Here is a 17,384-nt window from a genome sequence, read left to right on the forward strand (position 1 = left end):
TTCTTCCATTGAATTCTGTTTGTCACTTCTGTGTTAGTCCCTGTTGTGAGTATTTCAGTGTCTTGTTTATTATTCAATCCCTCGTCTTCAGCACAGGGACTGTCATTCGGTGCTGAAAACCACTGAAAGAGAGAGAAAAAAGAGACAGCTGGTTGGATGATTAACATATATAGCCATCCTACAAGGAGTGAACAAGTCCTCTCAAACAACCCTTTACACCGCATAAGTCATGCTTTCCTATTTTTTCTTGAAAAGTCTGAGAAAGAATTCTAAGGATTGGTGATAGTTATCTCTACATGTTTATTAAAATGTCACGTAGATGAGAAGATCATAAGATTTCATTTTATGTCTTGTTATGAAATTTAACATAAATTGTGGCAATGAAGGAATTTCTATTTCTTACATTTAAGACAAATTTTAAAATATCAGGTAATGTCCCCTCTAAACCCATGCTCCCTGCTCAGAAGACCTTCTTATTGGTGCAACTAATGGTTAGGATGCAGGCCTGAGCAGCTAAGTTTGGGGGTAAGAGTCCTGGAAACAGCAAGGAGGCTCCAGAATTGCCCTGGGGAAATGACTGTGGTCCTCCAGGCCGATTTGCATCTCTTGCGGTTTGCCTCAGCTTCCAGCGGGAGTATCCTAATTGACACGTGCACAGAGCTGTTAGATCAGACTCATCCTGTGAGTGTGAAATTTTCTGAGGCAGCAGTTGCACCAATTTGAGTGTCTTTTGCAGTGAAGTATTTTTAACATGATACAATTTATGATAAATGAGAAGAGACATGTGACTAGGAGTTGGTGACAGTAAAAAATGGAGAAGTAGTAGTTTTCTGCAGCACTTGTGTTGAGAGAATGCAATTACTGGAGTATTATTCAGTTGACAGTTTCTAATCTCTTAGTTGTCTCTGAGCTTGAGGGGCCCGCCCGGGTCACCCATGTGCACGTGAGTAGGATAATATGCAGAACACTGTTTTCTTGCTTTCTTCCAGAAATGTAGGTGAAAATAACAAATGTGCATAAACAGAATCGCCAGTAAGAAAAGAAAAATAACTCTAATCAAAATGAAGAGAGAATATGGTTTGGCGAGCTAAGAAATAAGAATATTCAAGGGAGTATAAACAAATGACAGAGATGAAAAGCAAAGTGGGGAGGAAACTATCATTAGGAGTGAAATCAATGTGGATTGACACAAAATGCGTTGCTTGGCCAGTTGTCTTAGAAAATAGTATTTAGGTACAAGATCCCGATGATGACTGTAACTGCATTGTGTAGCTAAAATGTACAGGTACAAAATATATTAAAAAAAAAAAGAAAATAATATTTAAAACACAGATGAAACCTAGTGATAGGTACTTTAAAGATCTGACCAACGAGCCATAAATTAGCCCCTTTTGGTCTGGAAGATATTCTGTGGTATATACCAGAAGCACCTACAAAATTCATATTTTTGATATATAAATTCCATTTCATGGAACTCACTTGAAGCAATAATAATTCACGTAAAGAAATATTAATAATCTACATTGAGTCATAAGATATTTTTATTGAAAATTGGAAGCTTTTGGTATCAGATTAATTACATAGTGGTGTATCTATGCAGTCCAATTCTGTGTAGCCAATAAAAATGATAACACAGAGCACTTAATAGCATGGAAAATTTTGGTAGTGTTATTTTAAGATGGAGAAAAAAGATTAAAAAGCAGAAAAATGGCATGTGGTACTCTTTATCTCTATCTCTTTTTATCTCACCCCACTCCCACAAGGTTAATATATATTCTATATCTGTATATGTGCAGGGACAAAGTTTGATGAAATAAATATTAAAATGTTAGTGATGATTATTAGAGATCTGTACATGACATGGTTAAGTGACTTTCTTTTTTCTTTTTGTCAGTATATTTTTAAGGACATTTTTCAACAATTTCTGTAGCAAATGCATGCTAGTTCTTGCTTATATTTGAGCATGATTGATGAACTGTAACAAATAAGGTGAATACATTAAAATAAAAATATTACATCTTTGAGGATGATATCTGTATTTAGAAAAAGCAGGACACCTGACTAGTAGCTTAAGAACTTGCCTTTTTTTTTCCTCAAGGAACAATCTTTGTCCTTAACCTTTTGTTCTGTACTGAAGGAATCAGGCCCAGTACCAGTAGTTGGCAGACTGAGAAGGGACCAGGTCTGAGAGACCTTGAGGGCCAAGATGAAGCTCCCACCTGACTCAGTGGAAAGGGGCTTTCAGAAGCTATATGCGCTGTTAGGCTCTGAGTTTGAATGCACTGTCCCAGGGGTGCTCCAGTAGCTAGAATAAGTAGAACTTTTGTAGGCAAATAGTCATTCATGGTATTCATACATGGTTCCTAGAAAAACATAAACTAGTATTCAGGCAGGTTTCGCTTTTAAAGTTTGTCTCATTTTAATAAAATACATCATCAGAAGAATTCCTTAGGCTGAAAGTGGAAAAAGGTGTTTTACGTGTCAAGGAGCCCGCCTGATAGTGGAAAGACATGAGGGGTGGTGGGAGGTGTGGAGAACATATGCACTGAAAACAAACAAAAGCAAAAGTCGATTTCCTGTTCAGGGGCAATGCTTCGGCTTTTCCAGAGATTACTGCATTGTAGTAAAAGGAAATAGCTGAGAGGTGGTTTTACCATGCTGCGTTTCGGAGAAAGGTAAAAGATATTAGTTCGCTCGTTTCGGAGGGTTATGCATTTAAGCGTGAGTTTGATGAATGTTTCTTTAGGGATACATGCTTACTATTTTTTAAAAAAAACTTTATTATCTGGAAGATTGAATTTTGGAAGCAATTTTATGAAGATGGCAGGTAAAGAAAAGTTTTGTATCATTAGGACCACTAAATGATTTCTCATTAGAGCTGTAAATGTCTGAATGCCATCAATTATACTTAGGAGGGTACAACAGGAGCAAGTCAGAACTTTCTAACTCTGCGTAAGACCTATCATCATTCCCCTACCACAGCACATTTAATTAGAATCCAGATCACTGTGACCTTTCTTCTTTTTTTTTTTGGTACCGGGAATTGAACTCAGGACGCTGCACTTGCTAGGCAGGCAGCAGCACCACTGAGCCAAATCCCCAGTTCTGAATTTTCTTTCATTGTTGGCGTCACCTCAGTCAAGATTGGCCAACTTTTTAAAAGATGGTATATTTATGAGCTCAATCAATCCATTGTGAATATTAACTTTGGTCTGAATATGCTTTTGTGTCATCACAAAATAAATTGGTGATTTTATAATTGAATGCACGATGGCACCTTGATTAAGAATGATTCTGATTGTGAAGGTCCCCAACTTCTGTAAAACTGTGTCTAGCTGCATAGAAGACATTAGCCCACATATGTAAAGGATCATGTTCTTTGCAAAGCTTTGATGAAGGCAACATTTTTGTCCCCTTGCAACACAAAATAAATACTTTTATTAGGGTGTGGAGAAATAAACTAAAATTGAGAGAAGCCATTTAGTGGTTATTTCCTTACAGTGTGGATTCCTTTGGTAATAATTTGGAGCAGATGAGTGTTTCATAGGATTGGTGTATGAGCTGTGCAGCAGAATGCAAATAATATAAAATGACAATAAATACTCAGGAGAGTTGTATGTGGGTCTGAGCAAGATGAATTCTGTTCGCTCTGTGTTTCTGGGACACATTTACCATTCACTTACTCATTCTCAGACTCCACTGGCCTTTTCTTCTTGTTGGACCAAAGAGACAATAGGTTTATTGTAAGATCCACCGCTCAAACTAGAGAGTGCTGAGTTTCCAGGGCTCGACCACTGGTTATGTTGTCATTGACATTAGTGCTTTGGCTATGAACACAGAGGAACAAAGACTATTTTGCTGCTAAGAAATCCTTTTATGTGGTATCAGAATGTCAATGAAATGATACTGTGATGTCTAGGTATCCACCTTTCTATTGGAGCATTACCTAGGCCCACTGTAGTAAGCATTTAACAGATCTTCCCCTGTAGGCTGCAATCTGCATAATCCCTGTACTCTGAAAGTCCGCAGAGAGGATGATGTTCTTAAAACTGAATAAAAATGACATTCATCTGGTCTTCATAAGTATGCTTACCTTGAATCGATACTAGTTTAGGAATGTGCAAGTTTTAAAAGGAACAGCATATTTTCAAAGCTGTAACCCAATGAAAAATCTGACTACCTGAAGATATATATTTACCATACATGCTGTGATTCTGATCCTGTTATTCATCTTACATACAATAATACTATTTATTATATGCCTTTTTAAAACTATAAAACGTCTCAGCCATAAAGAATGAGAAACTAGAGACTTTTGTAGCTAAATGGATGCACACGGAGCCCATACTCTTAAGTGAAATAAATAGAACACACTTGAGTAAATACCGAATCTTTTCTCTGGTGTGAAAAACTAAAAGCAAATAAGTTTCAAATGGTATAATTGATAGTGTGAAATAGGAAGTAAATGACTAAAGGGGAAGTGGGAAGGGAAGGGGAAAGGAAATAAAGGAAAATCAAACAATGTGAAAAAAGGAAAAAATGGAAACAACGTCATAGTAAATGGGGAAGGATGAACGGGATGAAGGGAGGGCAGCGGTATGAGGTAAAAATAAGAACCAAGATGCATCACGTAAAGGTACAAGATTGGGATACAAGATCCCAATGATGAATGAAATTGTATTATTTGCTTTAAATGCACCAATAAACTTAATGGGGGGAAAATTATAAAAAGTTGTACAGGAGAGTTGTGGTCAGTGTATTTCCAGTATGCTGCCACTAATCCTTACACTGTGTGTGTTTCTGTTTGTGTGTCTCTGTGTGTGTGTGTGTGTGTGTGTGTGTGTGTATAAATATGACTCCTTTCTCCTTTCTAAGAGCCTGTGTTGTTGATCCCATTAAAAGTGGCTCAAGCCTCGTGTGAATGCACACACCTGTAATCCCAGCACTCTGGGAAGCCAAGACAAGAGGCTTGCAAGTTGAAGCCCAACCTGGGCACCTTAGTGACTTAATGAGACCCTGTCTCAAGGTAAAAGGTCTAGGAATATGGCTCAGGCCCTAGGTTCAAGCCCCAGTAATGAGAAAAATGACACTGGCTGAGAACTGGTGACTTGTTTGACAAAGAGGATGTAACAAAATCGATGTCCTGAGATGCTGAAGGTAGGTTATAGGAAATCTTTCACTTGATTCTCTTAAAATGATCTTGGGACACTCACTGTGAAAGAAACCAGCCATAACTTCAGAAGTTGACTGTGATGATGCATCCATGATATGTGATTTACCAGCCACTGGCGGAGAGGCCTTGAACCTGGGATACTACATAAGGCTGACGAGAGAAACTGAAGCCACATGTGAGAGAAGAAGCCACTTGGGCATGCAGTTCTAGCCACCACAGTTGACACCGTATGAATCTGAGACCAGAACCTCCCACCTGAGCTCTTCCCAAATTCATGAGCCACAAAGCCCTGAGTGAACTACAGTGCTCTGTGGTAGTTTGTTACACAAGAATACTTGAATAGACCAAGGCTGTGTTTTCTCTGTAATAAAATCTAGGGCAATTCTACTGCTCCTGAGATAGGGATTTGGAGACAGAATGAGACTGAGATAACAAAACTCCTAGAAAATGCATCATGGAAAAAATAAAAGCATCTCCAGATAGCAGTGCACTACTTCGTTGCCTCCTCTGACTGACAGGAAAGCAGAGAGAGAAATGGCAGGGACGTAATTATGCTCAGGAGCATGTCCATTAAGCACATTCGCCCTTTTTCAGCTCGCAAAAGTAACTTGAGATGATCCATGTCTGTCATTAAATAACTGCAGGAAGAAGGAAAAATTTACATGAAATAGATCTCCTCGCTAACGCAAGGCGCGTCTTCCTTGGTGACCTGCTCCAGCCAGCCTCGGCTTCCCGAGAGCTCTCGCAGCCAGCGGAGCCTCGGAACTGGTTTTCACTTGGCTAATCTGTGGATCCTCTTTGAAAGAAACCCTGGCGGTCTCCGGCTTCTTTCAGGGAAGCTTTAATAGCGAAGTACATTAGCACGGTCTCATGCGGTTGAGGCTTCATTAATCTTCCCCGATACACCCTCTGTGTATTTGCCAGTTTATCATGCAGCATTAATATAAGTAACCCTAAAACATACTTGTCAGGATGATGATACCAGCAGAGGAGGGATGACAAATGGAGGTACATTGTAGTCACTAATTTTTAGAAAAGATTTATTGCGGTGGGCTTTTCCTTTCATTCTCCTGACTTTCAGCTTGACACTTCTTCAAACTCCGCAATCAAGTGCGAAACTTGAGAGTTTACTGAAAATAGTGTTGCCTCCGCCTAAGTGGATGCTAAAATAGACTGACAGCTCTTCTTCCTTCTCTCTTTTCATGCTAACCTGCTTCCCTTATCATATCTGGTGGAATAAAGAGATTTCTTATCGTTAAATGAACATGATTTTATGTAAAGTTTCCCGTGAGCAAAGAAGATGAATGTCCATTTCCCCCAGCATCGTGGCTCATGCTGATAGCCGCTAACATTTTTAAATGATGCAACCTTTGGCATTTATATCTTAGGGGACTTAAGAGAGAAGTTGCTGTGGGATTTGTAACGACCACAGAAGTATGCTCTGGTTAAGTTTGAGCAGGGATGATAGATAATGCTGAGATTTTTAAAGCCATTCAAGTACTCAGGAGGTATTTAATCAGTTTCCATAGTGACTACAATAATAAAAGTATCCTTTGAATTTGTGTATCACGCTTTTCCTCTAAAATACCATGTTTAAATTTTTAAACTAGATGACTCAATGCTAAGCGGTAATATATTCCATCGTATCACCTGGCATGAAAACAGCTATATCTCCAGGGAAACAAGTCTTTTTTCAAATTGGATAGCAGATACAGCATCATGATTGTTGTTTATAGCATAAACTTTTGATAATTGGCGTGTAGGAAAATGTTTATTTCAACAATTATACTATCATAAGGCAGGAGATTTTTTTCCCCATTTCTATCCTTTATTTCTCATCTATTCTTCAAGCATAGAATCAGTCGTAGAGAAAGCAATGGGGAAAGGACAAGGAAAGGAGGCCACGGTCACTATGAAAAATGTGATGAGAAACAGGACTGTGTATTTTGACTGTAGAGCTTTGTATTTATTTTTTTTCTTTTTATTGAGTTTATTGGTATAGTCTAGGAATACAGTACACTTACATTCATCATTGGGATCCTGTACCTTCACATGACAGGTCTTGATTCTCATTTTTTCCCCTTGTCCCTGCCCTCCCTTCACCCCCTCCTCTCCTCCCCATTTAGCCAGGAGCGCTGCCTGGGCGCTGATCCACCGCGGGAAGGATAGCCACACCCTCTCCCGCTGGAGCCGCCATCACTCCAGCTTTGTATTGAAAGGAAAAAATATTTTTATTTCTTCAAGAATGTCTTTCTATCATCTTGTCACAGAAAATCTCCACTATCTTGCCCTCAGTTTCTTACTGCCCTCCCACTTCACATCCAGGCAGTATTTTTATGAGCTATTTGCAATGCAAGCTCTGTCTCTTTCTCTCTCTTGGAGCTCAGCGGTCCTATTTTAGCAGAACGTATAGTACTACACGTGCCAGGCTTTGTGGTGTGATCATAGCAGCATCTACACCACACTTCACCTCGCCTTCCCGCGGATTGTCCTATGAGATCTCTCCCACCTGCCATGTGTGACATGGCGTGTTTCATCACCGCCTAGCTGCATGGCCCTGCGCATGTTGTCTCGTTTCTCCAGGCTTCATTTCCTTACCTGTCAAGTGGATATCATAAGTTCTGCCTTCAATTGTTTTTATAAAAACGGAACGGAAAAATATGGCTTCTAGTTTAGTAAGGAGAGATGCTCACTACATATTATCAACCTGTAGACGGTGTCCCTGCCTTCAATGAGGACACCGAGGCTCAAAAGTAGATTGGGTGCTGTGCAGTATCTAAAGTGGAACGGTGGATACATGGCTGGGTCTTTGGACCCAAGTCCTGTGTTTTCTTCAGTGATAGAATGCGAAGGCTTGTTTTTCCTTCTTGCCATGGCACAAGTGACCTTCACTAAGCACATTCTCTTCGGGGAAGAAGGCTGCGCATGCGCGAAGATGCAGCCTGGGGTCAAGGTTAGGGTATGGTCAGGGCTGTGCTTCCGGAACCTGCATCTCTTGCACACCTGTGCTCAGCCATGCCTGCACTCCGCCTGTGTACTGCACACGCTGCCTTTCTTCAGGACCACTGCCCCAGCAACAGCGGAAGCAGGGTCACACATGAAAGGCTCCTTTTAATTCCAGAAAGACTCAGTGGCTCACAGGACAGGACTGTATGTAGTAGTCCCAAGTTAAATAAACAGAGATTTCCTTAAACTGTCTTTCTTGGATTGGCTTCCAAGGAGCATAACTTACATGTTGTCATTTCTGGCAAACTTACTTGCCTTCTATGTATTCTACACAAACGTTTTGATGGAATGAATTTTCATCATGAACACAGCAGTTCAGAAATAGGTCTCCTGACAAGCGATTTAAGACATGCATTCACATGTTCATTCAAAAGTGTGTTTTCTCCTCATAAAATGTCCAAGTCTTTGGGTCCTCATAACACAGGAAAAAAAACAGTTTTAAAGTAATCTCAGAGCAAAATCCTTAGAATACAAAGCCAAACTTTTCCAACAATTTCACTGAATCACTCACTTCTCAGGTCATGGGTAGACTAAAAGTGTGTTTTCTCCTCATAAAATGTCCAAGTCTTTGGGTCCTCATAACACAGGAAAAAAAAGCAGTTTTAAAGTAATCTCAGAGCGAAATCCTTAGAATACAAAGCCAAACTTTTCCAACAATTTCACTGAATCGCTCACTTCTCAGGTCATGGGTAGATGGTCTGCTGCCCAAATGGTCTTCTCTTCTCAGCATGGCAGACACTGTTTTGTGTTAATGAATAAAAATGGCGCATTAGGTAGGCTTCACTGGCTTTGCCAGGATGGGATTTAGAACAAGGATCGTACTGTGTGCATCTCATATACCAGGTTGAAACTCTTTCCTTCTGCTCGCCTTCCTGTCCTGCTCACATGCTACACTTCAGGGACTTCCCTTGCACGTGTCATTCTGCATTCCTATGTGACACTCCTGATGCTGGCCTTCCACACTTACTGATTGGGAATCACCTGCTCTTCTCACCTTCAGCTCATCCAGGAAGATAAGAGCTCAGGCCACATTGGGAATAGGCAGTTTTTCCACCCACGCTGGCCAGCGGATGACTTTCCCACTCGGGTTGCATTCGATTTGGTTTGGTGTCAGTGATGATTCCAGAAGTTTTCAAATGGCCTCTTCATTTGTTTATAGAAAGAAATATTTTGGTTTGAAAATCTTGCCTATTTGGGGCAGGTAAGCAGCGTGCTCAGAGCCTGCTGGCCATTATCATGGTCCTCAGGAAGAGCGTGTATGGTGCACCTGTGATTTGGACCAACGGAGCTGAATTAATCCTTGAGGAAAACAAGGACGATATCTGTATCAGCTCGGCATTGCCTCTGCTGGATCCCAGTGCATGGATGACAAAGAACAGACAAATTAGCTAACACATACGGAATGAAACACAAAATCAGTATTGTTCTGCTTGAGGAGCAAAGATACCGCAAGGAAGAGTACATGCACAGAGATGAGTAAGTGCCCCTTGTTAGTGCTGCCCCATCCAAGCAGGTGCACGGAGTGATCCCAGAAAGAGCACGCTGAGGACAAGAGTCTGCAAAACAAAATAAGGCAGCATTGCTCTCAGGAGGTCTGCAGAAGGCACCCAGGAGGATCAGAGAGTCACCTGGCAGCTTTGGTACAATTGCACCATGTAGCCATCTGCTGAGTCTGGACCAAGTCAAAGGGAGTGAAGATATGTTTAATTTTTGATGGAGCTAAACTGTCAGAAGGAATACTGCCAAAAAAAGAGAGAAGCGACTTATTTGAAATCTATAAATTGCATTGCATGTTCATTTATCACCTCTAGGAAAAGCAAATAAAGTCACCCCATCTCCTGCAGTGGAGAGCAGGGCCTGTGTGGAGGTGGAGGTGGGGGCAGGACCTGGGCCCTCTTATTGATTATCTATAGAAAACAGTACACTGCCAATGCTCTCAGCTCACATCTGCTGCCCTCCGAGGCATACCCAGGAATATTTACTGTAGAATTTTATTTTTAAAAATTAATTTTATCAGTACAATTTAAATAGACATAATGATCACATCCACTTAAGGGAATTTGTACTTCTACATGGCATATCTTGGGTCCTGTTTTTCTCCCAACCCTCTCTTCCTCATTTTCAAAAGCTTTGTTTCCATCTTTTTCCCTTTCTCGTGATTTTATATTGTCATGGGTGTGAATGGTGTCTCCTATCTTTCTGGTTCACTTCAGTTTTCCTTTGCTTCCTCCTTCAAGCTTTCTCTCCTGCCCTTTCCCTCCAGTTTCCCAAAGCTTGGGTGCTTATCCTTTGCCCCCCAGACTTGCTTCTACTATATTTCTCTTCACTTATTTCTGTTTTGTCCCCCTGTCCCTCTTAAATTTCCCTCCCACAGAATAAAATCACTCAACCGAAGGGAAGGAAACTCACTACATACAAGCTCCTAGTTTATGTTGGATTTTGTTATACAACACTCGAGCTTGCTCATATGGTTAAATGTTCCAGACTAATACAGACCCACACAGTTTGTCAGTTACTAGGCTGTGTTAGTTGCTATTGATTATGCTGATGCACTTCTTTGGCCAGGATATTATACCTGTTGTAATCAGTTCTTCTCCATTGTATGACAACATTGCGACTGGGTTGACAACCACCACCACAGTCCAGTACCTCCAAGGCATAGGGAGAGCAGTTCTAAATCACCTCTAGGCTGATCTAAGCAGAGTTAATTGCTGCTCTTAAATGCCGTGCCCTCCTGTTGTCTTCACTCTCCCTGTTTCCAAGTTGAACAGTAAAAAATTATTCAAGAGAACTTGGACTCTCAGTGTTGCAGGGTCCCTGGCTGCATTCAGGGCAGAGTGGGAATGAAAGGGTTTGCTCATTCTTTCATCCATGTATTTCTTCACAAAGACAGATGGGCCTGCTATGGAGCAAGTCTTTGTTCTGGGCACAGACTTCTCTTTTTAGAGTTTACCTTAGGAAATATGCAAAGCTTGCATTGGTGCCCTTTCCAAAGTTCTCTCAAACTCTTACTCATATCATGCTCCAGAATACAGAGGAATAAGTACAGCAAAACATCATTTATTGAGAGGCACATGAAGAAGCAGAAAGGGATAGAGCACCATCCTAAACTAGCAAAAACAGTGATGGCTGGGCATGTTTAAAAAATGCTATCTATCATTTTTGAAGTCGTTACTAGCTTGCATTTACTATTTTGAAAACATTAACCTGTAGAATGCCTTGAGAAGATTTGACTTACTCATTTACAAGAATACATTACCTGTGTCTAAAGATGGAATTACATTTGTTATTTTTCCCACGTAGGTTAAACCCTTTCTGTTTAGATCTTGCTCAATGTTTAACCTGACAAATATAAAGAATCGAATTCTCTTTTGTTTTGAATTCTACTAGAGTTCTTGAAAGGTTGTTTGCCCAAGGAAAAAATGGCTGAACAAAAATGAATCCATATTGTCCTGTTTTGAGCAAATCTGAGCAGAAATTTAAAAGAGCCTCTGGAATATTTACAGCACAGATGCACCTCATATGGAAGTTTGCTACACTTTTTCATCATTTTCAGAATATCAGATATTGAAATGGAGGGTTCCTGGTGAATAATGTATAGGAAAGGCAGGATTCTCATTTGCCTATTCCTATCCATCCAAAGCCACATAAAGCATTTGTTTATATGTATAATAAGTAGCTGGATTTTCAAAAATACTTGCATTATTCAACTACTTTCATCCAGTGTCACCAGGATGCAAAATATCTTCCACAATCTGATGACTTAGAGTATAAAAGAGTGCCATAAATTTTTTAAAAAAATAAGTATAAATGAACTTGATTTGGGGACATTCTGTAGATCTACTTTTAATTTTATTTTTATGATGTAGTCTGCCAGGACAAGCAGGTGATGAGAGTTATGCCTGTGGGAAGAGGAGAAAGCAACATTCTCCTGAACAGAGACTGATGAAATCAGAAGGGGCAAAACATGGCTTTGCCTGAGACAATAGAGTCGAGCCTCTTCATAACATCATGGAAATTACACTTGGAAATACTGCAAAAGGTTGCTGCGCATTATTGTTAATTACGTTTAGAAACACAGAGCAGTATGATTGCTTAATGGCTTATTTGCTGTTTGAAGAAATGACAGTATTTCTGTGCCAATAAATGCGAAACCACCTGGAAACACTTGCGTGGATTTAGTAGTCTAAATGTCCTTGCTTAATACGTACACCAGATTTTAATGAAACCCTGTGAGTTTGTGTTGAGCAGGTGACCTCCTTATCACTCTGCCTGTGAGGGGAGCTCTCTGCTTGAGACAGGGAAATGCGTAACTCTGAGAGGCTTTATGGGTGTTGGGCAGTGTGTTCACTGGAATACACTACAGTTGATCTCCGGTTCCCTGTGTGCACCGTATCCTGTCCCGAGTACACCTGCCAGCCCTAGTGCTTGTCTCATTCCACAGCTCCCCCTTGTCATCCACACTCTCGGGTTGGAAGGGCTGCAGGGAACCTTAAATTCATCCTGGATATGAGCAGCTGTCAGTCAGAGCATGCCTGGTGGGCAGCATTCACACTGCTCGTGGCGACAGGACACCCCTTTTGAGGATGACACCCACTGTTCTAAAGTTTTAATATGATTGCCTCCAAGTCCTAGGAGACCTGATGTGTTAGCCTGCGCTCTGCTCTTCTGTGTTTACCCCCTCGCTCTCTTTTGTCCCGTAACTGCCGCATCCTCTACTGGCAGTCTTTAACTCTGGGCTGCAGTGATTTCTCCTCATGTAACCACGTGTGAATCACATCGTTTATGCTTCTCCAGACCAAGCTCGGAGAGTGGTGGTTAATAAGTTGATGGGGCAGAAGCCCGTGGATAGCATCACGGCCACCTGTGTGGAGATACTAGGTGTGCACATCGACGGAATGAAGGGAGACCCACAGTGACTGAGGATGAGTACTGTGCCGCTCCACACACATCCCTACAGGCATAAAATAAAAGAATAAAAACCAGCATGCAGGCCAGCAGCCCTTCTATTCACAGTACTCTGGCCATGATCAGGCATTGCCGTGAAAGAGTGCAAAGCATCTGCAGCTTAGAGTGTTCACGTATTTATAACTCATGCAGACGGAAGGACATCCAACAGCACTTTCCATGGAACTTCCATTCTTATCTTCAAAGTATGCTTTTCCTGAGTCCACTCTGGAAACTCCTTCTATTCATTCATGTATTCATCTAGTTGTGGAATATTTAGTGGCTGTGTACTGCATGCTGGATCTCAGTGTGGCTGCTGGGAATGTGCCTGTGAGGAAACAGAGGTACACTGACTGCTATTCATGGAGCTCGTGTTCTAGTGGAGGGCAGGTAGATAAGCAGCATAAACAATAAAGGGAACTGGTTCAGGAGGTGATAAAGGCAGTGAGGTTTTTGTAAATCCTGTGGCGCTCTTCCTTGAGAAGCCTACAGGAGTCTGGCTGTGAACCCAGACTCATGAATCCTGGAAGGCAGAATGATGTGAGATCGTGCCGATGTGGAACAAGAGGGTGTGAGGTACAAAAGGAACAAGATGGAGTCCGTCCTGTCCTCTGCTGTGTCCTCCCTTCTTTGGCAGGTGTAGCCGCTCTTGCTCTCAAATCTCCCAGAGTGGAGCACAGTGCCTGAAGTTTAGGGTAAGGGGAGCAGGAAATGTTTCAGATTTAGGAAATAATTTGGAAAACACACACACACAGGAAACGAAAGAAGAGGAGAGAGAGCTGTCCTGGGCTTCCTATCCATGCCTTGAAAATTCTCCTTTGCTTTTAATTTCTTGGTGAAGATGGTTTGGGGGCACTGGTCGCAGACAGCAGACAGAACAGGACAGAGCGAGGCCTTGGGCTGAGCCTTCTCCGCCTGCCTCGTCACTCTGTGGTCAGAATGTCTGCTCATCTTCAAATTCTGTCAGTTTGAAGCTTAACTTTCTGTTGTTTTCTTTTCCCAACGTTTGTTCCGGCAGATCATGCTGCTCACAGACCCGGAGATCGAGAGCAGTTTATTGATCAGCTCCGACGAAGGGGCCACCTATCAGAAGTACCGGCTGACCTTCTACATCCAGAGCCTGCTCTTCCACCCGAAGCAGGAGGACTGGGTGCTGGCCTACAGTCAGGACCAGAAGGTGAGCGCTTCTTGCCTCTGTGTGCTGCTGAGCAGCTCCCGGGGAGGGCCTGCAGCTTACAATTCACTTCAGGGCCGACCTCTGCTGTGAGAGGCTCTCTGAACTTGAGCTGTGGGAGGCGGAGGAGCAGAGGAGCTCGGTTTGCGGGTTTGAACCATGTAACTGTTTGAAAGGGCACACAGAATAACAGATGCAAAGCCAGACCTCTGGAGGGGCCAGTGGTTGACAGCATTCTGTGTTGGGCAGCTTTCTGTCACTAAAACAAACACCTGAGATTCACCTTATTGAGTGGAAAAGTTTATTCTGGTTCATGATTCTGGTGTTTCTGGCTCATGACTGAGCGGTCCCGTGCTTTGGGCCTCTCTGGAGGCAGCACCCGTGACAGGGCAGTGTGGCAGAGCAAATGCTCTCACCCCCTCATCCAGGAAGCAGAGGCAAGAGAGAGGACAGGCCAGGGCCCCACAGTGTCACTCAGGGACTCCCCGGTGACTTCAAGGCCTCCCCCTAGGACCCTCCTCCTCCAGGCCCACAGCGCCTCCCCAGAGCACTGTTCTGGGGACACATGCACTTTGAGATGACACCGAAATCCAAACTGTAGCAGGTGCCTCCGGCTTCTGGGAGCCACTGACCTCCGCGAGACTGATTTTGTATGTGGCTCAGTCATTTTTCTCGCTATAGAACCCATACATTTGCTCAGATGCTAAAAGGGAAGCATGCACCCCACATAGTTAAGAATACCAACAAAGGCCTTGTTAAAATGAGAGAATGGACCACAGAACACTAATAACATGTGCGTGGGTAACGTCATTCAGAACACAGACATTGCAGTATTTTCTTCTGTGGGTGGTAAAGTTGAAGGAAATGTCCACTTCTCAAGAAAACATCGAAATAGGTTATGCCATTATATGCGTGCACGTATGTCCCATAAGTGTCACACTTTATGGTAGGTGCCATGTACTACGAATGCACCACCAAAATTATAGCCCCTGCCTTGCAGAAGTTATGTTCTTAGAATCTAAAACTAGCAGTGGCCGATTAAATTTAATAAAAAACAGCATGTGTTTGGGCAAATGTGAGAGAAACTCTAGCCATAAAAGCAAATAGGCAAACAGGTGAAATAGTGGAATGCTCTTTTTGAAATGCATTATTCATCGAATTCATTCAGAGAGTTCTCCTCAGAGAAATCATGTCTTAGAAGTTACACGTATTTAAGGAAATCTGGGGCCTACATGTGCTTGGGCTGATACCCATGTAGGGAGCCTCCCTGCAGGCAGGGGAGTGGTTTAAGCAAATTGTCAAGGTCTCCACTGACATGAGCGTTTTGGAGGAAGCAAATTAACATTTTAGGTTTGGAGTTTTAGGCATGCTGCCCTTACTGCCAGATGAAATGCACAGTAAGCCTAAAAACAGAAAAGATTTACAATTAGAAGTATTTATTTTTCCTCTTGAGTAGCCTGGCTACTCTTTTAGCAAAATGTACTGTTTTGTACAATTTTGTTCCTCGAGTCAGGCTACAGTGCATCCAGTGGGGGTGATACGGTTCTCAGGGGTGAGCACTGAGCATCTGGAGCTGGACATCTCCTCTTCTAGGTCAGTGAATGCCATTCAACAGTTGATTATTTTTTTCTCCTGATGCCAGAAGCACCCTAAAGGCTAGATTTACCTGGCTAGGAGAGAACCCTGTATCTTTACAGTTCTGCTAGAGGAAATGCCCCCAAAGTAACCATTCGTGCCCCAGCCTTCAGAGCATGCCTCTTGTAAGAATGCAGCAGAGTGGACATTCCTGGAGTGCATTGTGTCCCCAGCCTAACCATCTACAGCAAACAATGTTTAGTGTCAGCTTCCTTGCCACGGGATGTGTTGCATGGAAAATTAGAATCGCAGGTGCATTTCTGATGTGATTTAAAAATACGTATTAGACTGTGGTTCGTTCTAATTTGGACACTAGGTGGTTGCAACTTTGGTATAAAATAACTGGATCATGGTGCTTCCAATCTATTATGAGATAGAAAATTAATACATTCACTTTCACCAGTAATTCGAGAGAGGATAAGAGGTCAGCATTGTCACTGATGCATAGTGGTTACATATCAGAGTGGCTCAATGAATTACATGAAAGTGGTTTAAAGTTCAGGTGATGGAGATCCAGCCATCTATTAACTCAGAGTCCTGTGAAGTTACTTCACCTGCCGCTGAGTAAGTGTGACAGATTCTGGTTGGAGCAGGCAACAGAATGCTTTATAAAAAGAATGTTATAAACACTCCTATAAAGTTGGGGAAAATGTTTACTGATGGTGAATTTTGGGTGACTAAAATAAAATTTGATAAAGATAATTATAAACACAATTTGGGAACCTGATATTGATTATCTTTTCTGTTTTGATGATTGGACAAAATAAATTGGTTTTCCTAAAAAGAAGCATGGGTCAGGGAAATGCTGCATGGAGTCCCAATTAAAACAGAGTCAGGTAACGATGAACTGTGATACCATGAGGTCAAAGGCAGGGAGAACACGTGGCACAGTGATACATTTGCCCTGGTATCAAACACTGAGGATCTGGACCAAAAGTGATCTTCCGTGACCACAGACCCAGTGACCTTTGAAAACTAGAAGAAGCCTTCGAAGTCTTTATTCTATAGGATGTGTAGAATCCAAAACTCCGAGAGGTTAATATATTTTCTCAAAGGGAAGACTGCTAGTTAGTATCATATGTGAATGTTCTATGAATGGAGAAAACCCTTCCGTGAGACTTGGCAGGGTTCTTACTTTTAAGTGTGGTATTTTTTTAAGGGTGGTGTTTTTATAAGGTATGTAGCCGCCCAGGAAGCTTCAGGCCTCCAGCCCTGAATCCCAGAAGGAGAAGGGGCACTAGCTGGAGCACACAGAGCTGCACCAGGGAATGAGCCACTGGCTGAAGCCGCACTGAGGGGGCCGTGGCCCTGCATCAGGGAGGGTCAGTGACGTGGAATGACAGCCGGCAGTCAGCATGGATTGCAGGGATCTCAGGACTGAGGAGGCACAGCTGTGGGCACCAGGAAGGGCTGAACGTCTGCATTGTCCCACCTATAACTGTTTTTGTC

The 17,384-nt window shown here is 42.2% G+C and overlaps 1 protein-coding gene across 1 annotated transcript in view; it reads left to right on the plus strand.

Annotated features, from left to right (window-relative positions):
* Sorcs1 (sortilin related VPS10 domain containing receptor 1) overlaps positions 1-17,384 on the plus strand; it is a 369,207-nt gene that overhangs the window by 188,390 nt on the left and 163,433 nt on the right. The window contains exon 5 of the mRNA XM_033761243.1: positions 14,145-14,303. Coding sequence (XP_033617134.1) covers positions 14,145-14,303 — 159 coding nt within the window. The remainder of the gene's footprint in view (positions 1-14,144; positions 14,304-17,384) is intronic.

The sequence above is a fragment of the Fukomys damarensis genome, unplaced genomic scaffold (assembly GCF_012274545.1).
Source record: "Fukomys damarensis isolate Sample0158 unplaced genomic scaffold, DMR_v1.0_HiC HiC_scaffold_8, whole genome shotgun sequence".
NCBI classification, from domain to species: Eukaryota; Metazoa; Chordata; class Mammalia; order Rodentia; family Bathyergidae; genus Fukomys; species Fukomys damarensis.